The 27272-nt window shown below is 39.9% G+C and overlaps 1 protein-coding gene across 9 annotated transcripts in view; it reads left to right on the top strand.

The window, feature by feature from the left end:
* LOC109277825 (alpha-fetoprotein-like) overlaps positions 1 to 26128 on the top strand; it is a 53106-nt gene extending 26978 nt beyond the window's left edge. For 3 of the 9 annotated variants that reach the window (XR_002085352.2, XR_002085338.2, XR_002085344.2), the window contains 7 exons: positions 1483 to 1580; positions 3760 to 3898; positions 6379 to 6605; positions 14550 to 14682; positions 21289 to 21365; positions 24289 to 24734; positions 24772 to 26128. Coding sequence is in view for 2 of the 9 variants with exons in the window: in XM_019467747.2 (XP_019323292.2) it covers positions 1483 to 1580; positions 3760 to 3898; positions 6379 to 6605; positions 14550 to 14682; positions 21289 to 21336 (645 nt within the window). In the remaining 7 variants the exon portion in view is untranslated. Of the gene's footprint in view, positions 1 to 1482; positions 1581 to 3255; positions 3724 to 3759; positions 3899 to 6378; positions 6606 to 14549; positions 14683 to 21288; positions 21366 to 21570; positions 23100 to 24288; positions 24735 to 24771 lie in introns of those variants that run through there. The other 6 variants (XR_002085341.2, XR_002085346.2, XM_019467747.2 and 3 more) reach the window with 6 other exon arrangements.
* Positions 26129 to 27272: the final 1144 nt, after the last annotated feature.

Raw genomic sequence — 27272 nt, 5'->3', positions numbered from 1 at the left:
AAAAGCAGGTGACCTTACAAATCTGACCAGGTGATCACTTATCCACGGATTACCAGGAACCAAGTGACTCTGGCTTTTGTTATCTAAGCAGTGGCTTACATGTTTACAGAGGGTGGAGTGCTGGTGGAGGCTTGAAGGCATCCCTTGTCCTGTCTGGGCCCAAGCAGGTACATCTATCATCTTTCTGTTTCTAGAGGGAAGGATCGATGAAGGTAATTTAGTCCCCTGTAGGTGAGCCAGGGTAGACCTACAAAAGGTCTACCCTTTTGTAGCCAGTAGACCTCCACAATAATCACTATGATAATAGCATAAGCATGAACGTTAATAACAGGAGCGTGGGTGTTTAGAGTTTACAAAGCGACTTTACCACCAGCGTCCTATTTGATCCTGACACCAGTCCAGTAACATAGGTAATGCCAGAATTATTAACTGTATTCTGGATGACGGTATTGAGTTTTAGAAGGTTTAAAAGACTTGCTCAATATCACACAGGCAGTAAAGGACAAGGCTAAGGGTTAAGTCCAGGTAAATAGTTTGCAAATCTGGTAACATTTTCACTGTAACAAACACTGCTTATTAGGATCAGGTGCACTGGGTCTGATTGGTTAAGATGATAACCAGTCCTCCTACTGAAGAGTTAAGGTTAGAAGGTCGCTTGTATTTTCCCACTGGAATTTTATGTGCATGGCTGAAGAACTCTTTGAACTTGCGGTTACTTCTGAGAATTCCATTTGATTCATTTCAATGTGTATTTGTGGAGTGCTGTACTATATTGAAGGCTGGTAGATGTTTTTATTAAACCATGACTTCTTAATATGTATCTCTATTTCTTAAAAAATTTTTAATGTTTATTTATTTATTTTTGAGAGAGAGAGAAAGAGAGACAGAGTGTGAGCAGGGGAGGGGCAGGGAGAGAGGGAGACAACAGAATCTGAAGCAGGCTTCAGGCTCTGAGCTGTCAGCACAGAGACCGATGCAGGGCTCAAACTCATAACTGTGAGATCATGACCTGAGCCGAAGTCAGATGCTTAACCGACTGAGCCACCCAGGTGCCCTGTATCTGTATTTCTATTCCTATATCTATATCTCTTTATCTGTGCTGTTTATGTAAAAAGGCTGTCTTATTAAATATAACCAACACACTCTGACCAATCAAACTTAGCTCTATAAACTACCTTTAGGAATCTCTTTTTGCCTTGATGAATGATTGCCTTATTCTTATAAAATATGCCATTTAAACCCACAAATGAGTTTATACACCAGAAACTAAACATCAATCTCGTACCACTTTTTTTCTCCGCAAAGTACATGGACATTCCTGCTTTACCAAAACACGTTTTTCAAGATTTGCAAACTCACTAAGTAAATAAAGCCCTGGATTTAGGAAAACAGTTACATTAAACTGTTACAGAAGACGGTTTTGCAATCTTACCTCAAGATATATTGTTACAGTGATAAACATTGATTATCTTTATTTTCCAGAAAGAGATGTTCCAAAGAGTGGTTGGTGAAAGCCATGAGCGTATAAAAAATTACTGTGATTTACGTGAGAAATTAGGAGATGCTAACTTCCATGACAGGTATGCTTCCAAGATATTGTCCAGGTTTATATGTTTGTTGGTGAGTTTTTGCTAACTCCTGATGCTGAGAGCTGCTATGAGTCTATATCGAACCTTAAAATGTCAGAGGCCAAGGAAAATGTGAGTTCAAAATTAACCTATCTTTGTCTTAATAATACAGATATCTACGCAGACTTATGTGCCTTTACCTGGCTCTCCAGGCCAGTTTCCAGAATTCTGGTCAACGCCCACAGGTTAGGGAACCAAGCAGGCCTTGACTCCCGTCCTGCAGTCTCTTCAGGGTCCTCTCCCTCACACCCCTCCCTCATATCCCTCACACCCCTCCCTCATATCTCTCCCTCACACATTTAGTTTGGGGGGCTTTGCCTGCAGGGTTTTTTGAATGTTTATTTTTGAGAGAGAGACAGACAGACAGAGTGCAAGCGGGGGAGGGGCAGAGAGAGAGAGGGAAACACAGAATCCAAAGCAGGCTCTAGGCTCCAAGCTATGAGCACAGAGCCCAATGCTGGGCTCGAACCCACAAACTGTGTGATCATGACCTGAGCTGAAGTCCGACGCTTAACTGACTGTGCCACCCAGGCACCCCTGCCTGCAGTTTTAAGTCAAAGCTACAACAATCTAAACTAGGGTCCCTTTGTCAGTTTCAAGTCAGTTCCTATAGCAAATTTAGTATTTTCAGCACCTAGGGTAGAGATACCATAGCTATTTGCCAGTGAGAATACATAAACCTCTTGTGTGCAGAGACTGGTGGAACCCACTGTATTTAAAAGATTGGTATATCCAAAAACAAAAACCAATTTTTAGTAATCTTTAGGATCTTACTGTAATAGTCTATTTAGAAGCAGAGTGTTGGGGAAAAAATCAGTTTGATATAGTGTCCAATAATATTGAGCTTAAAATAGATGTCCAGAATCATAGATCCAGAAAAACGTATTCTTTCCGAGAGAATATTTGGCTTATTACTTCTATGTTATGTTTGGTTGCAAATATCTGGTTTAAGGATTAGATGTTTGGTTCTCAAACTTTACAATACATCAAAATTACCTGGAGGACTTGTTAAAATACAGCCCCGTCCCCAGAGTTTCTGATTCAGTAAGTCTGGGATGGGGCCTGAGAATGTGCATTTCTAGTAAGTTCCCAGGGCTGCTGATACTGCTGGTCTAGGAGTCCCACTCTGAGAACCACTGGATTAGGTTGCTTGTTTCATTGGATGTTACAACTAAATTCTTTCCCTGACTCCATTTCAATATAAAATGCAATGATCGAGTCTGATTTTTTGTTGTCTTCACATCTGGGTCTGTAAGAGTCTTCTTCCTTAAAAAATCTTTCTCATGTCCCTCTGTTCCCACCACTTTCCTAGTTCAGGGTATCAGCGTCTCTCAACTGAATTTCCGGAAGAGTCTTCAAACTGCTTCTTCCTTCACATTGCTTCTTGCTCACCTCCATTCATTCTTTATATGGCAACTATAATTACCCTAAAAATAATGCAGTTCTGATTCTGTAACTGAGCTTTCTTTCTTGTTCTGTTTCTGATTCCCAATTTCCTGCCCCCCCCCAAAACAAAACAAAACAAAACAGAACAAAACAAAAACCACAAAACCAAACCAAAATCACATTCAGTGGCTCCCCTCCCACTTGCACTCCCTTTCACCTGGTTCATTTTTGTTGTTTTTAGATCTCAGCTCACGTGTCGTTTCCTCCAGGAGGCCTACCTGACCTGCCTGGGATGGGACTGCTTGCCATTCCATGTGTATCTACAGCACTGTGTACTCCCCTCACTACCTCAAGGGTACCTGTTATCTTGCCCAGTACGGTGTGAGCCCCATGAGAGTAGGCACTATTTGCTGATCATTGTTGTAGGCCCCTGTTCCTACACATTGTAGACAACCAATGCAATCTTTAATGACTGTGTGTACAATTATTTCAGAAGCTGTCATCCAAATTAGCTGTCATAGTATCTTTGGTGGATCAGGGTAGAGCAAAGTGTGAGGTGAGAAGAGAATTCCAGGTATATTGATGAAGTTATTGGGCCATTGGAATAAAGATTAAAAAGAATTAAACCCAGTTTAATGCTTTGTTCAGCCTAAACCACAGCTTGTCAAATATTAAGGAAAACTCTAGAATTCTTCATCATAGGCACATAGTCGTTGCCAGGAGTAAGAGGAAATTATTCTTTCAGGCTCATAATCCTTTATACTAAGAAAGTCCCACAACTATCTGCTCAAGAGTTGGTTACGTTCACGAAGAACATGGCAGCTGCTGCCACCAAATGTTGCCCACTGAGAGATGAGCAGCGATTTGTCTGCATGGAGGACTCGGTAAGCACATCTGTGACTTCATGTTTGCCTGTTCTTAAAGTCCTAATCCCCAACCTCCAGCAATCCATCTCATATTTGTGGACACATTCATGAACTGTCAATGGAGCATAATACTTCTGTCCTCAGGAGAAATTCTTTTAGGCCAACTAATGCCAATTGTCTTGATTAGCAGCAGGGGTAAGACTGTCACTTCCCTAATGGTGGCAATATCAGATTTAACACGTCTTTGTCTGGATCATACTCTAGGGTCTAATTCTTGGATTTTCAAGTCAACAAAAATGACTTTGCCAACAACTTCAAAGATAATGCTGATTTTAAACTAACTCGAATGTATAGGAAAACAACAACAGCAACAAACTAGTCTTCTTCCCATGTTTCTCCTTTAATCTTACATAACTATCACACTCACAACATCTCTGACACCAAGTGTTTTCCCCCACGACAAGCAATTCTGTGTGACACCAGCTGATTATCCTACAATTTGTCTCATTCTGACACCATCTGTCTGGAGATAGTGTCAGATCCCACAGGTTAAGGGCTCAGTCCTATAAGACTGCTCCCATCCCACTTCAGATAACAATTACAAGTCCAATTGTAATTCTGTGTGATTCTGTGTGATTCTGACTGGTGAGCTATAAATCTGAGGTTCCCATGACTCCCTCCTCAGGTTTGATTAATTTGTTAGAGCAGCTCACAGAACTCAGAGAAATACTTACTTAAGTTTACAAGATAAGTAAAATGTATGATAGAGGATACAGGTGAACTTCCAAATGAAGAGATACATAGGGTCTGGGAGCATCCTGAGTGCAGAAGCTTCTGTCCCTGTGGAGTTGGGGTGTGTCACCCTCTTAGTATGTGGATGGGTTCACCCACCTGGGAGCTCTTCAACACCCATACTGCTGGGATTTTATAAAAACTTCCTTATATATACATGATCAATTATTAACTCCATTTTCAGGCCCTCTCTCCTCTCTGGAAAATGGATGGGGGAGACTTAAAATTCCAAGCTTCTAATCACTACTTTGTCTTTCTGGGGACCAGTGCCCATCCACGAGCCCACACAAAGTTGCCTCATTAGGACAAAAGACGCTCCTAGTGCTCTTATCACTTAGGAATTTACAAGGGTTTCAGAAGACAGTTGGCAGGATCTAGGGTCAAAGATCAAATATTTATATTTTCTATTATCTCATATCAAACTCACAAGTGTTAAATTTATTAGACAGAATACCAGTGTGTTCATTTACAATGAGAAGTGTCTTTCCAATGACAGCAATAATTGGGCCTAACAACTAGACTGCACTTTTTCCTGGATCAGAATACTTGTGACGATGAAGTAGGATATGACTAGTGCAAATGGAATCAGAAGAAGGGAAAGAATAGTCTTAAGGGATATTTCTTCCAGGCTATAGTGAAGAATGATAAATTATGTCTTCCTCACAATGGAGAACATCCCTCTAGGGACCTGTACGCTCACATCTCCAAGATGTAGGCTCCAGGTCTCTCTCGAGTGGTATTATTTTAACACTACTAAATTCTTGTGTGGTGACAGCTTTCTCTGCCCTATGTTCTTGATAGAACAATTCTTTCATGCTAAATTGGTCTTTCTTCTGATAAAATATAATTTTTTTGATTGCAGATTTAAAACATTATTATCTAGCCTTGTCTCCCTTTTATTTTATTATAAATTTTTGTTATCTAGTCCCTGCCTTTCTTGGGGAAGGACTTTCAGTTAGACTTCTAGATTCCTAAAGCCTTATTTTTAGGTGATCTCTTTGGTTGCATTTAAAATGGATAAACTCATACATGAAATGTTGATGCTTATTGGCCTCAATAACTTCATCCCCAAATACCTAAATGATAGGGATTTGGGGGTAGTCGTACTTGGAAAGGCACATGGGCAGGCTTGCAGAGAGCATCAGGATAACAATCAGACACCACAGAAGCAAGGCAAGGTGACAGCTTTAGAAGAGGACCAGAAAATGAAGGAGATAATTGAAATAGGATCCAAGGATTTCTCTCATCATTCATTCATTCGGCAAATATTCATAGAGCATCTACCATATGCCAAGTTCTGTGGCAGTTACAGATGTCCACTTACAAAAAAACAGAAACAAATTGGATTTGAGCTTCAGTCATATAACTGAGTCAAATTAGCAGTGCTGTTGACTTGAGGCTTGATTTTAATTTAAAAGAACATAAGAAACTCCAACCTTAAGTCAACCCTGGTCTATAAACTGGACTGGAGAGGAACCTGGAAGTGGAGTCCAAGTGAGCTCAACTTGAGGATGAGAAGAGGGAGGACAAGTCTGGGAACCAGGCTGCACTTGACCCTCCTGATTTTTCATAAACAGTGAAATCCAGGATGAACTAGCAGAAACCAGAATCTGAGAATACTTATTAGCCCTATTTTCTATGGAGTAAAAAAACACAAAAAATGACCACAACCTTATGGCTTTTATTTTAATTCTCTTCTGGGAAAGGCAAAACTAATTCTTGGAGCTTTATGCAGAAGACACGAAGCAGAGCCTATCAATGCTGGTGTGGGTCACTGCTGTGAGGACTCCTATGCCTTCAGGAAGCCATGCTTTGATGATCTGCAGGTAGATAGAACTTACATTTCTCCACCTTTATCCTGTGACCAAGTCATCAGCCTTAAAGACGACTTGTGCAAAGCTCGGGAGGAGCAATTCCAAACTGAGAAGCAAAAGTAAGAATCTTTGTTTAGTTTGTTCTCTAATTTGTTCTGCCAGCAGGGGAGCAGGTACGGAGAACGGTAAACTGGGCTCAAATATAAACATTGTATAATGAATGGATCAGCTAAATGTTATGTTGGAGGTCCAGTAGAATTGAGAATGTTGGGATATTTTGCAACTATGGCTATCGTGGTTGCTACCCCAATCAGATCGGTTAATGAGATTGAGTCTATTGGTCAGAAAATATTGACAGAGAAGTACATTAAAGTATTTTTCCTAAAATGCAAAATTTGGAACATTTGTGCGTGGGTGCATGCATGTATGTGTGTGTGACATATACATATATAATGCATATGAAAACATTTATAAATTAGATAATTTTATGAACATAAGTTATTACTTTGCAAAGTGCTATTCTGATTTGGCTGCTGTTACCAATACTGAAGTCTACTGGTCAGAAATGCTGCCAGTAGAATACAACGTCTTTACGTTTGAACAGGGTTTCCCAATGTGTATTCTAATGTAAAAGGGTTTCTGGATGAAGTCAACAATGGGGTCTGTGGGTTGACTGCATGAGTCTGTTGATCTGGGGCGAGCCTCAACCATTCTCAGTGGGCTTGCTCAGAAGACTCTATGGTCAGCTGCTAAGTCAGCTGGGAGCTGGCTGGCCTGGGCCACATGGTCTTCTGTCCTCCAGCAGGCTAACCTAGGCTTCTTCACATGGCAGCTGGGAGAAAGTGGCTGTGTGGAGGCCTCATGAGGCCCAGGTTTGGAAGCATGCAATGCCAATGCTTCTGTAAAGTAGGTCATGGGGGCAGCCCAGATTAAAGTGGTATGGAAATAGACTTCATTTCTTGATAGGAAGGGTTGGGAAGTCACATCATAAAGGACATGAATACAGAGAAAGATGGACAATTGGTCCATTTTTGTAATCTATCAGCCACCTGTGGATCATTAATATAGCTGTTGAAACTATAGAAAATGACAAATGTCAAGATAATGGTGGAAAAAGAGGCGGTTAACTGGGTCTGAAGTCATCAGAAATGAGGGGGATGACAAGACTTTCTATATGCGGCAGAAATAAGTAAAGATAAGGGGTGTCAGAGTTTGATAACTTGTACTTCAAAGGAGCTGTGGCTTTCAAATGAGAATGAAGGAGTTATATTGAAAGCAGTAAAAAAGAACTAGATACAAAGGTAAGTGGATTTCAAGCAAAAACAGTCTCATCTTGCAAGGTCTTGGGGGAAGTTATGTGCTCTGGGTAGCCTCCTGTTTTCGTTTAGAGCAAGACAGAGAAGTTCAGAAGAGAAGCTGTGGATATGGGAATGTTTTCTTTTTTTTTAATGTTTATTTTTGAGAGGGGGGAGGGGAGAGAGAGGGGCAGAGAGAGAGAGAATCTGAAACAGGCTCCAGGCTCTGAGCTGTCAGCACAGAGCCGATGCGGGGCTCGAACCCATGAACCGTAAGATCATGACCTGAGCCAAAGTCGAACGCTTAATGGACTGAGCCACCCAGGTGCCCTGGGAACGTTTTCTTGAGAAAGCCTCATGTTACAGAGGAGACAGAGGACCAAAAGAGCAGGGGATGGGTCAGATTAAGGGCATAGAAACATCAGCATGATGACAGATGATCTGGGAGGCTTAGATTTCTGGTTGTGACTGAGGCTGAGGTGACAGAGGTATCATGGGCTGGGCTTTCGAAGTAGCACACACAGCACAGAAAACTTTAGGGCAGCTGATTTGCTCTTTGCCACTGACAGCACAGGTGATTAAGATCTCACAGGTGGTTGGCATTTTCTCCAATTCTCCCCACTCCTGCGTCGACGGATCGAACGGAACTCATTGTCAGGTCTTAGTAAAGAGACTACTTGCTTGCTGCTGAAGACAAAGAATTATCTTTCTTAGTGGCATTGATCATCCATCTCTTCGCTCCCATTCAGCTCCTGAGCTTAGAGCCAAGATATTCTCATGGTCCAGGCATTCTCCCTCAGCAGGAATTCTGCTGCTGGTGAATGTGATGTTAGAGGCCCCATTTGGAGTTGCCAAAAGTCACTGTTCTAGAAAAAGCCAAAGGGTGAAATTCTAATATCCCTGAATCAGCAGGATGCATTGAAAGCACTCCTACCCTTGACAGCGGGCGGTTCCCTCCTAATGCCCCTGATCATGTCCTCAGGAGAAAACATGCAAGCCCTCCTCCTCATTGTTCCTTCTCCCCCAACTTCATTAGAAATGATAGCTTACTGTATTTCTAGTTAATTTATTTACTCGAAGACATGCATTTGCAGGGTCTAAATACTATTGGTCCAACAATATCATCTTGCCAAGTGAGGCAAAGTTTTTGTTGCTTCTGGAACGAATACATACTCATGGGCAGCAAGCACAGGTTGTTGCTTGGTCTGTTTTATCACAGTACTTGCAATTCCTATGCCAGCTGACCCTTGAAATCCTTTCTTCAGTTCTCCAAGGGGAGCCAATCACAAACTAGCCTTTAAAACCTCCCAGTCAACACCCAAAGACTGTTGAGACATTTAGTTAGCCATTCTTTCTTTAGTTCAGGCTTGATGTGAGAATGTGGAAGAACAAGGTCTCTTTTACTTCTAGCGTGCAAATTTTCTTCCTCTTGAGGAAGTCTCTGAGTATAGATAGGCACTACTCTATGTATGGCATCTCATCAAATTCTTACACACAAATTTATGAGGGAGATAACATTATATGCCATTTTAATTGTAAGGAAACCGAGGCTCAGAAGGCAAGAAGACTTAGTATGAGACTATGCAACAGGTAAATAGTTGTTGAGCTGCAATTTTCACCCAAGCTATCTGGCTGTAACTACCAACATATAGCTCTTAGTGTGCCAGAATCAAGGGGTTATAATATTAGTTATAATTTTTTAAACATTGAGTTATTCTATAAAGGCTAGATAATAAAAAGTATAAAATATTAGGAATCGTCCCTGTCCTGGCGAAATCACTGTGTTCTCTGTATGGAGAAAACAATAGCATACAGATAGTTAATGTAGAGATTTCTGGAATATTCTGGGAGGATCCACATTGGGAGTCAAGGGTCAAGCTGGAAAAAAACCTTCTTACTTCCTGGGATAGCGGCAAGGGTTCTGTATGGCTGGCTATCACAGCATAAATTTGCAAAAACACAAAAGGAAAACCAAGCAAAGGAGTTTCTGGAGAGGAAAGAAAAATTCAGCAGGATAGAAGAGAAGGTAGGAGTTGAGATCATGTAATAAGACAGAGACAATAAAAAGGAAATAGAAGTTCGAAGTAAAAGAATTTAATTGAGTTAAAAATACTGAGTGGCAATGAGAAGATTTAAGAGAGTATATAAAGATTTAAGATAGTATATAAAGACTAGACTATGCTTTAAATGAAGTGGTGGGTAAATTTCATGAAAAGAAAAGATTAATATCATAGAAATGAAAAACTGAAAACAAGTTGATGGTACTGAAAATCAAAACTAGGATTTAAGATTTAAAAAGGTAAGTTAAAAATTTTAAGCTAAAAACATAAAGAATTAAGGGAGCTTTTTAAAAATTTTTATTATAATTTTTTTTAAGGGAACTGTTTTTACATAACAGCAGTAGGGTTGGTAGGTAGAAAGATCAGAGTGGGAGAGGAAGGAAGTGGTCAGGAGGGGTAAATCAACTCCAAGCAGGTCACAAGTATGTGGCAGTCTGGGGGGGAGGAAGTCAAGCTTTTAAGTGGCACAGAATCCCCCATTTTAGAAGCAGCAGCCTTTATATCTGGGGTTTTAAGGAGAGATATCATGACATCCTAATACCCCTGCTATGAATCTCATTCCCAGACTTTTTGTCTTCTCATATGGGATCCTTTTCTTCCCCTTGCTGGTTCCAGGACGATTGGAGTGTTTCTCGTGGTTGAAAGAAGCAGTTGCTGTCTGGTGTTCTGGAAACATAGCAGTCTTGCCCGTTTTCCCCCTACTGGTCCCTCTGGGGAAGTGCCTTTGGAAACCAGCCCACCCAGCAGGAGAGAGAGGAAAGCCGGGTGACTCAGGCATAAGTGAAGGAAGGGAGAGAAACTTTTGGGGGTGAGACTAGAGAGTTTGGGAGGGGCCAAGCCATGAACACACTTGGATCCCACAGCTTGTGAGACAAGAGGAGGGTATAGACAAGGGAGCTTTCCTGCCTCTCCCGTTAGGTTTCTCTATTACTGTGGGATCTACAGCTCAAATCCTCAGGGGAATTGTAAACATGCTCATTAATTATTTGCTGAATGAATAAGTGAATAAATAGGAGGAGAGCTGTGACAATGTACTATTTATTGTGGGAGTCAGGGAGGACGGGAACCATGGTTGGAAGCAACCGTTAATTTGAAATGGAAGCAAGTTGTGCTATGATTATTATAATTGTTCATCGTTCTTATTATCTTTGACATTATTTATTGCCTTAAGTGCACCAGTTACTGTACTCAGCTCTTTAATACGTTATTTTTGGTCCTTGCAAATACCTTGCAATGTAGGTGTTCAAATTTACTTTTTATAAAGGTCAGAGAGGTTAAGAATCTCGCTTACCATCACACTAACTAGTTGAACCAAAGTAAGTTTGACTTCAAAGTCTGTGCCCTCTATAGGATATTAGAAGGAAAGAGAAGTCCAGATTTTGCGTGAACCAGGGGTAAACCTTGTCCCCTTCCTATACCAGCTTCTGGCCTTTTGGTGCTGAATCCCCTAAGCCAGACTACAGAAGCCCCAAATGAGTGTTTGGAAATAGGGTCATTCCCACAGTATAAGTATCCATGACAGCTAGTGTTTATTGCCTGGGACTTAAGTAATCCTATGCTTTCATGGATAGGTCAGTGAATTTCATCATCATGGGTAATATTGGTTCTATAGGAAAGTATATTTTAAGACAAAACCCACCAAATTCCAATGGGAAATAGCCTGTATTTCTCCACCTTTACTAATTAATTTCTTAAAAACCGATACTGATTATTCGAAGGTAGGGTAAACTTCTTTGATTATTTATCTAACCATACAGACTTAAATTATATAGAGGCACTTAGAAACGAATACAGCATTTTCTTTCAAGTGGGATCAAGTTTAGGTCTAATTAGAAGAGTAAATATGTACAGAACAGCTGGGTAGAAAAAATGCTGATACTATTCTATTTCTTTTTAAAATATTGGTTTATGTTATTATTGAAGTAATGCACAATCATTGCAGAAAACTTAGAAAGTACACAAGAGAGAAGGAAAAATCATAACAATTTTATTCCAACACTGCAGATCTACCCATTATAAATATATGTGTAGTATAAGAATACATGTCACATATGTATGCAAGTGCACACTCCCGCAATTGCCCTTTGTGGTTCTAATATTTAATAATACAAGTTTTGCACAGCCTTGCGACTACCTGCTTCCACAAATTTCAGTCCCAGCAATTATCCCTAGAGTCCTCTGGGGAGAGCTTATGAAACTCCCTCCCCCTCCCCCTTGGAGCATTCTCCAAGCATGCTCTCCCTGGCACCACTCCTGGGCCACTGGGAACAGTCATGCCCTCCAGGGGCTGCTGTCGCCTGCTCAGCTGCAGACTGGATCCCTTGAAATGACAAAGCTACTTTATGTTTTGTTGTAAGAAGAAAGACAGCCCTTTCCCCTGACTCCCAGGATTATGCCCTTTCAGCAGGTACCAGGGCGGGGCTGCTCCTGTGTGTCTTCATGGTTTGCAGAACTTTAACGAAAGTTCTCTTACGGTGCTTTTTCAAAGAGTTACCCTGATCCCATGTGACTCAGAAATGAGTCCAATGAAGGCTTGGTTCGGGAACCACAGAATCATTGCTTCTTCCACTGACCAAGCCTTTCTTCCGGGACGGGAAGGGTATGAGCCTGACTTCTTGTGTCGGGATGAGTTCTCCCACGTGGTTCCCAATCCTCATGCCTTCTGGGAGGGAGGCTCACTTCCCTGGTTTGCTGTATATGCCCAGAACTATAACGCTCCCAGGGAATGTTTCTAATGCAAAATGGAGAGGACATAGAACCTTATTAAAAAGCTAACAGACAGTATTACATGGGATAACATCGATAAGTTATCGCACCTTGCCTGGATCATAGTAAACATCAGCATACTCAGAAGATGTTGGGCGTTGCCATTATTTTTAATATTTCTGGGGGGAGGTGGCAGGGATGTGAGAGTTGGAGGAGTGGGAGAGGGTGAAACGGCTAGTTCAAAGAGGCATGTCCCCTGGGCTGCCATGTTAAGCTGGATACCTTATTTTACTGTTTAATGGGATCAGCATGCTATGGGCAACAGGGCACGGCTGTTTTTGTAGGTCCTGAGGGCACTGCTTGATTGGGCTAGGCTTGAGAGCTGCGGATGGCCAAGTTTGCTTTACCCACGTCCCCCACTTTGCTCCCGGTGCCTGCCTTCCCTGCGAGTGACCATGCTCACTGCCGCACAGTGCCTGAGCTGTGCCACTTACATGTGGGGGACTTCGCTGTTGGTCGCTTCTGGGCAGCAAAAGGTGGTGGCATCTCAGTCCAGGAGTCGAATGACTCAGCAAGTTGCTTGGGCCAGCGGCCCACATTGAGGTAGCTGGGAGAAGAGGAGGGCGTGTCTGGGGCCCAGAGTGAAACTAACCACAGTGCTTACCTCCTCCCTCATTGCCTGGTCTCTCTTCTCCCTCTTCTCCCTCTTCTCCAGCTGACGCAACTGGACACAAACTGTGGCTGCCACATGGGGCAGCCCACCTCAGGCAAACAGGGGTTTGGAGTATCGCATTGCACTTCTATATTAGCCTCCATTTACCTGTCTGTGGGCAAAGCCTAAAATCTTTACTATCTGGAATTATTTACTGGACCTCTGGTTTAAATTGTCATAGAAGTAGCTACTTAGAGCTTTGAGATATTTTCTTTTATACCCATCCAAGGCACAAATAAGGCCACTAGGTAGTATACATGTGAACTTGAAAATGAAGAATAAGGAAAGGTTTTTGGTGAAACAGTAGAAGACGGATTAATGTATATTTTCCCTACCCTTCATGCCTTATTTTCCTTGTGGTTAAATCTGTCTTGGTCTAAAACAGTAAAAAAAAAAAAAAGAGAGAGAGAGAGAGAGAGAGAGAGAGAGAGAAAGATAACATTGGAAGATTTGGAATACTATTTCATCAAGTAGAGACACAGAAACCAGGTTACACTTTTGAAGATTCATAGTGGCTAGAAACTACAGTTGTGGGGGAAACTCTTTTGTGAAGGAAATTGGAGATGACTGTCAAGCCATTATAGTTTCATATTAGTTTATTGGTTTATCATTAATAACATATGAAGGACCCTCAACTTCGAGGTGTGCTATACTTGTAATATTTATTTGGAAGTTAGTTGTTCAGAATAAATGTTCATTACAAAATGCGATAGGAAAAAGCATTTAATTTTAAGATATAATCTATTTATCATCCAATGCAATGAAAAGAGAAAACAAACATGTTTACCCTAGTAATAGTCATGTAAAATAATTAAATTTAATGTATCAATTATGTTAAAGAGATGTACTGGAAGAAAAGTATGTTGGATAAAACACAGAGATGGAGACGGGCAGTGTGAAAAGTACGAATACACCACGGCATTTTCAGGGCTTTTAAATATTTTTAAAATGTATTTATTGTCGGCAGAGAGCATGTGGGTGCATGTGTGTGGGGGAGGGGCAGAGAGAGAAGGAGAAAGAGAGTCCTAACCAGGCTCGGAGCTGTCAGTGTAGAGCCCGACGTGGGGCTCAATCTTGATCTCGCGTGAGATCACGACCTGAGCGGAAATCAAGAATCCGATGCTTAACCAACTGAGCCACCCAGAGGCCCCAGGCCTTTTATAAACTTGAGAGTGGGAGTGACAAAGAGGCGTGGGTGGTGTTCAGCTCTAAGTTAGCAAGGCAGGTGTGCAGGCTGGCCATCTAGAACTCAGGCAGCACTTGCATTTTTGCCACTGATTTCCGATTCAGGCTCCTGAGCAATCTTGTGAAGCAGAAACCACGGGCAACGGAGATGCAGTTCCAATCAATTATTGCAGATTTCGCTCACCTGGTGGAGACGTGCTGCCAAGCAGAGGAAAGTGAAATGTGCTTCAGAGGAGAGGTATCCCTGTTTCCTTGTCTATTCTCTTAGGATTTATTGAAGTTCTAAACAAAGTACTCTCTCCATTCCAAACGTGAACGGATTGGGAGAAAAGCACAGTGTAGACGGATTGGTGTAATTGACTACATTTGGGTTCAGGCTATGTTACTATTTATGCTTATTTGAGGAAACCATTAGAATTGAATACCAGAGTCGTGGCACCAGATGGAGGTGGATTGGGGGTGGGAGAGAGAAACATGAACTGAAGACTTTGGTAATTGTAGAGAAACGGTGTCCTTAAAAATAGAGTGAAATTTTAAAGAAATGACAGTTTGAAGACCTTATGGGCAAACTGTAGTTTTGTTCCAGAAATTTCTGGGGGCACAATCAGGAATAGTTGCCAAATGCAATTGGGGCTTAACTAAGGAACCAGGGACAAGGGTTTCATTTTCTTAGTGGCCAGAAGATCATTGGAATAGGGGTGAAGACTACCGAGAGGAAAGAGAAATGACCAGAAAAGAGTGCTCGTGCTTACTCACCAAACTGACTACTACATTAGTTTCTGTAACTAATCTAATTGCATATGGTTACCAAGTAAATGATTTTTCCTAAGATGGTAAAGTTATAGGACTTAAACTGCTAAGAATATCATGGTAGGCTGTGGCCCAGAAAATTCATGTCAATTCATGGAAGGGACCTAGGACAAACTGCTCTCCCAGGAACGTGATTCAAGGAGCAGAAACTCAGATATTGTAGTATCTGAGTAAAGGAATGCAAGTGTGTAGTTAAAAAATAATAATAATAAAGTAGTCTTTATAGTGAAAACAGGCTGTGGATGGTTCAGATGGGGAATAAGGCTAGCTATGGCCGAGGGAAATGTTTTCACAGGTAACAATTTTCCTGAATGCCTTGATTACCTTCAGTGGCTCTTTTCTACCTATTCAGCTAAACTGTACATGTGTTTATGTTAAAAGTCACATATCTATAGTCTAGCCAAGGGCAGGCAAACTACAGCTCTCAGGCTAATGGGCTCCACTTCCTGTTTATATAAATAAGGTTGTATTGACACACAGCCCTGCCCGTTTATTTACATATTGTCTATGGCTGCTTTCTGTCTGTAACAGCTGAATTAAGTAATTGCAGGATTGAGTGGCTGTGACAGAGACTGCATGAACTGCAAAGCCCTCAAATATTGACTATCAGGCTGTTCACAGAAAAACTTCACTGACTCCCAGATTAGCTGATACAAAAAATGAAAGTAATCACCTATGCTAGAATCTATTTATTTTAGTTTTTTTTTTTTAACGTTTTATTGTTGAAAGACAGAAAGAGAGCTTGAGCAGGGGAGAGGCAGACACAGAATCTGAGACAGGCTCCAGGCTTTGAGCTGTCAGCGCAGAGACAGATGCGGGGCTTGAACCCATGAACCGTGAGATCATGACCTGAACCACAGTCGGACGCTTAATTGACTAAGCCACCCAGGCGCCCTTCTATTTATTTATTTTAAAAAGTCTTTTTACTTTTTGTAAAGCATTCAGAAAACATGTTTCCATCTAAGCGACAACTCCATAACCACACAGATCAACACTTTGAAGAAGGGCCTAGTCTGGGAACTCCCAAGGGAATTTTCTTGAGGCATTCTTGCTCCTGAGTAAGAATACTACTTGCTCAAACTGTTTAACCAATGGCCTGCTAGGAAGATTTCTGTGCTCTTTCCCCCACATTTTTTGCCTAACAGTTATCTTCAACTTAGTGGTTGAAAAGCCCAATATCTTCCCCTTTCCCCCTTCCTTCTCTACTTTCTTTTAGGATTTCTCTCCCCCAAATTAAAGGAGAAAACAGAAGCTATCTGAAGAATATATCATGTTAATTATAATTTGCCAGAATTACTTCTTCAGATAAAAATGTTTATTATCTGTAATTATGCATTATCTCTAAAGTTTGGTCAAGTTGATCCTTGTATGATTATTCTAAGGCAGTGAGTCTGAAACTTTAGTGTGCATTAGAATCACTTACAGAGCTTACTCAAACAAAATCAGTGTTTTCCACCCCAGGGTGTCTGATTTAGTAGTTCTGGGATGGGGTCTGATAATTTGCATTTCTAACAAGTTCTAGGTGCTGCTGGTGCTGCTGGTTTGGGGACCACTTTAAGGGTCACTTTAGTAAGGTGCAAGTAGATAATCATAAACTGTTCCCCCATTCCCTCCCCATGTTTCTGAATTGTCTAATTCTCAGTGAGAAGTTGGAACCAAGGACAGTAACAGAAATAATGAAACAATTGGAAAATAACATTTATAAAAGGAAGTGAAAGGATCTGTGGATATTAGATATGAAGATAAGACTGGAATATTTACAAAATAACCTTATAGTATATAAACAGGCTTAGCAAAAAATGTGGGAATGGATGATAAAACTACTTTAGAATCTTATCCTCAAGAATTTGTGCAAATCTCCATGCTTCTGTGTTTGTGAAAGGAGTCTAGGTTTGACAATAGGGCAGAGGAATAATGCCTAGAGACTCTAGGAGCCTCCATGGAACCATGACCCCAGAAGCTCAGAGGCTCAGCCAGTTGGCAGTCTGTGGCTGTTCCAAGTTAGCTATAAAAGACTAACCACTTTAGGGACCTACGGGCATTTTCTTTGTTTTCTTTTCTGATATTATAGTAGTCAATTATGTAAACATGTCCTGCCTGCTAAAAGAGAGGGTGAGCAGGTTTGAAGACTGCCTTTCTAGCTCTGGCTGTTGGGAGGACAAAGCATTTTTAGATAAGATGGAGGACATAGTTTGAGAAGGAAGCCAAATTCTAAGGAGAAAAAGGGTGAACCAACAATGTTGGAATGTTGACAAGAGAAAAACGAATATATAAGAGGAAAAAAAAAAAGAAACTCAGCTATAGAGGGTGAATTTGGATTGTCCAAAGAACAGGCATCTCTCACATTTCATGAAATAATAACACAAATTGTAGACCTCAGCAGGTTCAAGGAGAAAACCCTACTCACAGATACTCTCTGCCAGGTCAACGGGGAATGATAATTATAGCCTGAGATATTTCTCTGTCAACCAGCAGAGTATAATATAGAAGAAAGCAAACATGAATTAGCAGAAATGTGGGCAGGTTGGAACAATGCTTTGAAAATAATACATGCAATTTCACAATGAAAAAAAGCGAAGGTCTACTTTTAGATGCGACTCAACACAAGTTCATGGGAAAAGATCTGCTGGGTAAGTAGTCTGTACCCAACAACTTGATGGGTCTACTGTCAGAGTCACTGTAGTCTTGGATGCATTTCCAAAGAAAAAACAAGGACCAGGTTAAGCAAGGTGATAATTCCAACGTAGGTGGATCAATGTGGGTGAACTACCAATGCAGGTGGTCACAGGTTACTATGTTCAGTTTCTTATAATACATTACACAAGCTTTGAAAATAATATAAGCAATACATGAACACAACAAGAGCTCAAACAGAACACCAGGGTACATTTCCCCTTCCCAATTTTGAGTTCTTTCTTCTAGTTTTCCTAGTGATTCCCATCATCACCTTAATAGTTTCCTAAAATATTCAAAATATTCACGTCACATAATGAATATGGTGTGCTTCTGCTGACTTCAAGAACCCTATCCAGAGACTCTTTCTTAATTTATTTAAAAGTATTTTTAGTTCTTTTATTGCTTCTATTTCTTGGCCCTTCAGTTCCAGTCAGCATCTAGTGATTCTCCCAAACATAAGTAACATGTCTAAACTTCCTTTGACTTCCTGCCAAGTTTACTCTTTAAAGCTATACCATTGTTCTACAGTGTCTGGGTTTATGTATCTGCTTATTAAATACAAAGTTTATATGCTTTGTTCAGAAGTTAATGCTAAAAACTGGAAATGATTCAATAGTATATTTAATTGTGTGTTTACTTTGAATATTACTTATATCAGTACCATGAATGGATTGACCAACCGAATGATTTACCCTGTTAAAAGGTGTAGAAATTAAATGAACACTCTTCTCTTACCACTACCAGCTGCAGAAAATCATGCCACTTTTATTTAGTTTCACATATTTGGACTATGATTTTCTTGTATATCCTTCTGTATTTAAGAGTTTCTAATTTCCTTTCTTTTTCTCTGTTGGCAAATAAAGCACGCACTTTCATCAGATTACTAGACTCTTTTAAGTTCTTAATAAGACAGTTTTTTAATAGAATATTCTGTCATCTTAAAAGAATATTTCAAAAAGCCCTCTGAGCTAATCTTTCAATCAGATGTAGTTATTTCTGGACTTATCCATGGCTATTCACATAGGGTTTCATTTTAGTGTAATCCTGGGTAAATTGGACTATTTCTAAATACAATTTTTTTTGTTTTTTTCTTGGACTAGTTTACGTTTTGTTGGGCTACATTCTTAACATATGTACATATGTATGTATGTATTATTTCAAAATAATATATAAACTTTCTGGGTCCTTGTATTTTATTATTTTTTTAAGTTTATTTATTTATTTTGAGAGAGACAGACAGACAGAGAGAGAGAGAGAGAAAAAGCCTGGGGAAGGGCAGAGAGAGAGAATCCCAAGCAGGCTCTGTGTTGTCAGTGCAGAGCCCAACACAGGGCTTGATCCCACAAAACATGAGATCATGACCTGAGCTGAAATCAAGAGTCGGAAGCTTAACCGATTGAGTCACCCAGGGGCCATTGGGTTCTTGTATTTTAAAATATTATTTTGTCCATATATTTGCACAATATTTTTGCTGATATGTCAATGGAGGTTCTTTAGGTGTAAACAATAGGATCAAATTCTGGCTAAGTAATATTAGTTTATTGAAAGAATAGTGGCAGCTACAGTTTGAAAAACAAGCTGAGCAGTAGACCAAAACCAAAAGCAACTCAGAAATTAGTGACTTTCTGATATTTTACTGCTATGACATATCATCATTTCATTATTCTTCGCCCCTATTTTTGCACTTTGATATTTTGGTCAATGTCATACTGATGGCCTTTTTCTTCCCCCTTAGCAGTTCATCAATATCTCTTACATTGATTTTTTTTTTTTCTTTTTAGCATCGAGAAGGCTTTCTTCTTTTTTAAAAGCATTTTTACCATTATTTCACTGGGGTCTTGGAAGAGATGAGAGAAAACACATTTTAAGAGGATATTAGCTGATTGTTATGTCCAGAGAGTATCTAGAATGAAAAAAAAGGATTGAAATGCATGTCACAAGGATATGGAGAAATTGACTGGTAATGGTTATCCCAAAGTCTTAGGATGGGTGACCTGTTAGCAGTCTACCAACATGTCCAGGATTATAGGACATTAGAGTGACTAATTTGATGTCAGTGTAAGGAAAATGTTTCCTCTTTTTCTCTGTTCTCTGCATTCCATCACCTCATGGAACAGGAGTCCATGCTTTCTATTTCTAAATCTTGCTTGTGCTTTGCCGCAAGATGTTGAGTTATCCCTTATTTCATGTAGGACATTTCTCATTATTACAGTAGTTTTTCAGATTCCTTTCTTCGACCTTACCTTACCTTTACCAGAAACATTTTCCCCCCACCTCTGCATCTGTCATCATTACAAGTGAGAAATTTACCAAGGAACTATGGAATAAATAGGAATAAATAAAGTCAGGAAGGACGGATATGGAGAAATGGGACTTACCCACTAATATTAGGTTCAGAGCAAATGGATAAGATTAAATATGAGGGTCTTGAGGTTGAGCTTATGGGAAAATGTCCCATGAAGATTGATTTAAAATGTCATGGGTTCCCAGAGAAACAAAGATTCCTTAAACTGCAGAGCTATTTTGAAAACCAAACTTAAATAGATTCCAGTCTCTAGATAATTTAGATGTGGTACTGTTTGAGGGTAGGAAGAAAAGCTAAATTAATAGACTTTTAAGCATGTCCCACAGGGTGCTAGGAGTTCTGGGGAGTTCAGGTCACCTATCCACTAGGGCGCGCGGGCTTGTGTGTGTGTGTGTGTGTGTGTGTGTGTGTATGCACGTGCACACGCACACACACTCGCTCATGCACTAATCTTAGCAATGGAATTCTAGGGCCCTATTCCCACTTCACTAAAGATCACTTAACTTTTACCTATCTCTCTGGGCTTCCAAGAATGACTTTCATTTGAATAAAGAGCATACAGGTAAAAATTGGGGAAAACTGCTGGACTTAGAATAGAGGTCAATACCAGTGTATACGAAGATGGTAAGGACACGGATCGAAGTTCGTGGTTTTGATCCTCTTGAATTCTTGTACCTAATTGTATAATGATTTAGCATGGGATTAGCCTAGAGCAGTTTTAAAATGCATTGAGAAACTGATGTTGATTGTTTTTACCCTGCGCCAAAAGAGTCCCATAGTTTTGTGAGGAAAAAGCAAAGTTTTTTTTTTAAAATCCAAATCTGGGGTCCTCAGAGTGAGAGAGGTATTGCAGTTAAGTAAGAGCTTAAGCTAAGGGACTAGGCTGTGAGAAATTCTAAGATCTTGAGCAGTGAGCACTTAAGAGCCCCTCAACAGGCATATACAGGTAAGTCTTAAAGATTTTTCTGTTTGGGGATCATAAATGTTCGGGTGTCTTCTTTTGTTCTGTTTTTCTCTTTCTTTACCGATGTACTTACTTGCTTTCTTTTCTAGGGGTCCAAACTGATTGAAAAGTGCCAGTCTCTCTTGGGACACAAATGACCCCAGAAAATGTCAGTGCGGAATCTTTGGTGAGATCCGCTTTTTATTTTTCATGAGTAATCAAACCCATGTCTGAGATTCAAAATAAGATTCAACAAAATCATTTCTTAGCTACTCACAATGCTACTCAAGAACACTAGCGTGGCTACACTAAATCTCTCCTTTTCTACTCAGAGAAACCTACTTATCGTAACCCTGATACAACCAGCTTACACTCTTCCTTTCTCCCCTAAGCTTTCGGCTTCTCAGAAGCAGCACCAGAAATATGAAATCAAGGGGCCTTTCAAAGCCTCAGGTAGACGCGATGGGCTGCCACACTGAGCTGGAAACTGGCTGCTGGGTTTCCAGAGTGAAAAAGACCCACCTGCAGTTTGGAAGTTTCTGTCTATATCACTGCTGAAAATGATTATTGATGAACTGAATGGAATGTGCTTTATAATGTTAACTTTAGAATTGCTTTGGCTTTTTTTTTTTTTTTGAGAAAGTGTGGAACCGGGAGGGTACTTGGAACTGCTTATAACATTCATTGAATAGATTTTAGTGGGTCTAGTGTATGAGGCGCTATCCTAGGAGCTTGTGATACATCGGTGACCATGAAAAACTAAACAAAATCCCTATCTTCCTCATGTTTACCTTCTGGGGGAGGTTGGTGAAAACATATCTTTCCTTCTTTTTGTCTCTCTCTCTCTTTCACCATCAGTTAGACTTGAACTAACTAGGACTTTGCCTTGTGCCTATGGCATTGAACACATGATGAAATCAAGAAAATATTTAACGTTCTGTTTGCCAAGAGCCTTTGAGTTACTTGCAAAGCTACAAAAGGTCATAACTGAGGTGGGGAATAGGTTCTGTTGGCCGTACATTGTCTCCTACGTGCCAGATAAGTCTGCTTTTGCAACAGCCGGTGTCCTAAAGACACATCATTACACGTAACTTCTTGCTTATTATTGTCACTGGCTACAGTAATAATAACTAGCATGGTGCCAGATACTAAATTTTTACCTGTAAAAACTCATTTAGTCCTCATCATAATCTAATGAGGAAGGTACTATTAGTAACCTTCCCATTCTACGGACCAAGACGATGAGCACAGAGAGGTTAAGTATCTTGCCCAAGTATTCACAGATGGTTTGGAACCAGGTTTCAAATCTAGACCATCCATCTCCAGAAACTGGGCTCTTAATCAGTGCATTCATGCTTTTTTGTCATGTCAAGGAACATCATTATCTAAAAACTCAATAGCAGAGTAATCTCCCTGAAGCACTGATTGCAAACAGTGGTAGTTTTCTCTGCACCATGTTGAGAAGAGAATGGCTAATTCCTTCTGTGAACAGCGAACCAAATAACTCGCTCCGTCTCCTTTAACCATTGATTCTGCCACCAACGCCTTGGAAGAATCCCTCAGAGGTTCATTCAATTTCTCATTCTTTTTTCTCTATCTCTTTCTTTCTCTCATCTCTTTAATATATATTTGTTAATTCCTTTTTCTATATGTGCTCATTTCTTTCTTTAAACTTTGAAATTGAGTTCTGACCCCCTTGGCGCATTTTTCTCATCCTTCCACCTTTTATCTTTACCCTATGTATGTGATGCTGACATTGGAATGCAGGGGCCCTAATGTTTATAAACTTGAGCTTTCGGTGATGATTTGTGTAGTAGTCTTTTCCCCAGCAATCCTAGGATCAATGACATAATGAACTTATCATTTGGACTTATGTTTATTTTTCCAGATTTTTTTGTGTTTAATAAAAAATAAGCAGTAATAGTGTAGTGCTTACTAAATAAGTGAGTTATTCTGATTAGAGAAAAAAATTCTCATTATATTGCATCTCACCTTGATTTTAAATAGTTTTACCTCACTCCAGTGATTTCAACATGTTCATATACATTAGCAAATTAGATGTGAAAAAACGTTTGCAAGTTCCTATTGTGTTTAATACACTGCTAGGTGCTATAGAGAAGAATATGAATTTACTAAGACCAGATAACTAATGCATTTATACAAGAGACAAACACATAAGGAATTACAACAAAGGGCAGATTTCAAATTTCCAGTGTCACAAGAGCAGAGCTGGTAATGTGATTCACAAGAGTCTGAGTTCACAAATTGTCACAGAGACCAGGAAAAGTCATGGAAGAAGTGACCCTGCCCAACGACTGGAAATTAGGCAAGGTTTGAACAGATAGAGAAGTGGTGGGATGTGAGGTGTTTTGGGGAATGGTGAGTGATTCAGTTTGGTCTGTTGTAAGACAAAAATTAAGTAGTTGTGGGCAGTGCGATCCAGCGGAAGATAGGGATATAAGGGTGGGTGGGGACATACTGTAGTTTAATTTTAACAACAGTTAAGGTTTATCACATTTTTAACGTGTAAGGTGCCAGCCTTGACATGTATTATTCCTATAACTCCCACAACCATCCAGTGAAGTCGGTACTACTATCCCATTTTACAGATGAGGACAAATAAGAATGCCAGACAGAATGTAGTTTAGGGTGAAGCCATAGATTATGGGGGTTGAGAGTGTGGATTCCGGAGTGTGGTTCAAATCCTACCCAGTTTTTCTAAAGACCTTAGCAAATCTCCTAACCTCTCCATGGCCTTCCTCATCTATAAAATTGGGTTGAAAGGGTAGCTTCTTTGTGGGACTATAATAAACACTAAATCAGCTAATATAGGTAAAGCTTAAAACAGTACTTGACAAATGGTAAGTGCTATTAATTTGAATGATGTGAAATTGCCAGTTTGGTAGGTTAAATATTGACAATTTCAAAGGGCTCAATCAATCTAATAGGTGTTAACTATTGTTATTTAGAAGACAAATGAAAAAGAAAAGAAAAAAGAGAAAGAAAAAAAGAAGAAAAAGAAAAAAGAAAAGAAGAAAAAAGGACAAATGGATGCCATTGAAGGGTTTTGTTCTAATGCATCCTATTCCTTTCTTTCCTTTCCCGTGTAGATATAGCAACATGACAGTTACACCTGCCATCTTGTCCACCTCATAGGCTGCCTTGAAAATGGACTTCTTCCCCGTTCAGTTCCTGAAACCAATGTGAACGGCCCTAAGCAAAATTCCATAGCAACACTGCCTAACTGAACATTTCATATAACCAAGAGATAGTAAAATATACCACCAAATCAGAGAAAACCATACAGAAAAGATCTATATTTCTTTAGCTACTGGGTCCGATTTGTGAAAAGGATGCATATATACAGGAGCTTTTAGAAAAACATTTCATATAACTCATTTGCACATTCTTTTATTCACTGATTCACTAATTCATTAAGTCTTTTATTCAATTGATTTTTATTAAGCACATCCTATATACAAAACACAGCATTAAATTCAGCCAAGTATACAAAGATGAATGTAACAGGTCCTCTACCATTAATAAGTATGGTATGGTATGGTAATAAGTATGGTAATAAGTATGGTAATAAGTATGGGGTTGAATTTGAACTAATATGTAACTGGTAATAAAAAACCTGAGCCACCTGAAGCAAGGATAAAGAGTTTTATGACAAAAGTTTATATTCTTGTATTATGCAAAGATACCTCCGAACAGATTTTTCTCTCTGAAATTGTATTGCCATGTAACAAATTATCCTAAAATTTGGCATACTACAACAGCCATTTATTTTCTCATACATTTTCCAAAGATCAGGAATCCAGGAGTGGGTTAGCTGGGTTTTCTGGCTCAGGGTGTCTCAGGAGGCTGTAGTCAAACTGTTAGGGCTGTGTCATCTGAAGGCTTGACCGGGACCAGCCCATGGCCCACTCATCTGGCTGTGGACAGGAGGCCTCAATTGTTGCTGGCTCTGGCAAAGGTCTCTGTTCCCATGATGCAAATCTTTCTCTGGGGCTGCTCTCGCCGTGGTAGTCGGCTTCCCCCAGAGCCAGTGACCCAGGAGAATGAGCGAGAAGGATGCCACAGCGTTATATGACCTAGTTGCCCAAATCACACAGTGTCACTTCTGCTGTCCTCTGCTCATCAGGATTGAGTCACTAGGTCCAGTCCATTTGCAAGGTGGGAAGGGTTAGGCCCCACCTCTTGAGAGGAGGAATATCAAAGACTTTATGAATATATTTTAAAACTACCACAGAAGCGAAGTTAATGTCTTATTAAATAATTTTATTTTTCTGCATCTGGTAGGACTCTGCTTGCATGTACTTGCTACTTCTTGTTGGTAACTTTCTAATCATAACTTATCTATGCCCTAATTCAAAAAGTAACACGTGTTTATTATAGGCTATTTAATAAGCATAGAAAAATAAGAAATGATTCACCCATAATTCTACAATTCAGATATAACCACATCTAATGTGTTTTTGGTTAGTGTACACACACACAAACATATTTTATGGATAACAGATATTTTGAATATTTGTATGTATATTCTTATTTAGATATCGGATATGTAAGAAGAATTTCTTCCATAATTACAATTTATTTGGAAACATAATTCTAATAGCTGCATAATATTCTGTGGGTAAATGTTTTTTTCCTTCTGTTTTTTTCCATAATTTTGAAAATTTAGACTATTTAATTATTTTTATCACAATAGCAATATAATAAGTATCTTTGCACAATGGCTTTGTATGACTGATTATTTCAATATAGGATCCTCTAAGCTGAATTATAGGATGAACTTACTGCTGAACTGCTTTCAAGAAAAGTTATATCCACTTGTATTTCCACCAGTAGTCTCAGTGGCCATCTGATTGTAATTTGCTGAGTATTTAATCTCATTTCTTAATCTTTGCCAATAGACCACAAAGTGCATTTTGTTTTTCTTAACTTTGTGTTTTGATGACATCCGAGTTATTTTGTTGACTCTGTCCTCCGAATCCATCCTTAGCTGTTGGTTCTTTGAAAATGGATACGGACCCTTTAGAATTATTTTATTGACTCTCTCCTCCAAATTTGTTCTTAGCTCTTGGTTCTGTGAAAATGGATATGGACCCTTTAAGTGTGTTTCCTTTGCATTGTGCATGATGTCCTGCTTCGTCGGTAGAGGGCGCTGAAGAAGCATTGTAGCAGGAAATTTGGTCTTTCCAGATTCCCAGGGCTGACTGACAAGGCTTTGGGGAAGCCCACTTTTTTCCTCCACTGCTTTGCCCAGAGTGCTTTCTCCAGGGCAGTTTGCCTGTAGGGTGCAGCTTTCTTTACCGTTTGTTCCCCCAACTCCTTCATCTTTCGATTGGGTTTGTGGTGGCACAGCCTGGAGCTAACCCTAACCTGAACACAAATCACTGCTTTCCACACCACCCCCTGGATTCAGTGCCTGCTCACAGAGAGGGCCCCCGGGGATGGCCATCTAGTAAGCTACCTGACCACCCTCTGTCCCACACAGCTTCAAAGATACTGCAGCCCAACTGATGCACAGAGTTGTACTGGGTTCCTGCAAAAGAGGCCCCTATAGCTCCCAATCCTGGCACACACACTTCTACTTTACAGTTATTCTCCTATCATCACAGCTTAATTAAAAAAAAAAAAAAAAAGTCCATTTATTTATTTTGAGAGAGAAAGAGACGTGGGGGCGGGGCAGAGAATTCCAGGCAGGCTCAGCACTGATGGCAGGGCTCGATCTCACATACCATGAGATCATGACCTGAGCCAAAATCAAGAGCCAGACGATTAACCCACTGAGCGACCCAGACGCCCCACAGCTTAATTCTTTATATTAAACTTCTCCTGCTTAAATTACTGTGTTTCTGTCTCCTTGCTGGATACAGTTGATCACCATTAAGATACAAGTCTCCTCTCACAACACACCTAGTAGCTCTTTGTATTTCTTCTGTGATTTTACTTTTCATGTCTTTTTTCTTTTTTTCTATCCATGTCTTGGAATTTTTCTTACATATCCTGTAGACTTTCAATATATTAATGATTAATCTTTTGTCATTTAGGAAAGGCACTTGACACTATTTTAAATTTTTAT

The sequence above is a fragment of the Panthera pardus genome, unplaced genomic scaffold, assembly GCF_024362965.1.
Source record: "Panthera pardus isolate Hobbes unplaced genomic scaffold, ASM2436296v1 HiC_scaffold_13, whole genome shotgun sequence".
In the NCBI taxonomy this organism is placed as follows: domain Eukaryota; kingdom Metazoa; phylum Chordata; class Mammalia; order Carnivora; family Felidae; genus Panthera; species Panthera pardus.
Note: the sequence above shows the minus strand (reverse complement) of the source record. Positions and strands in the feature narration are given on the sequence as shown.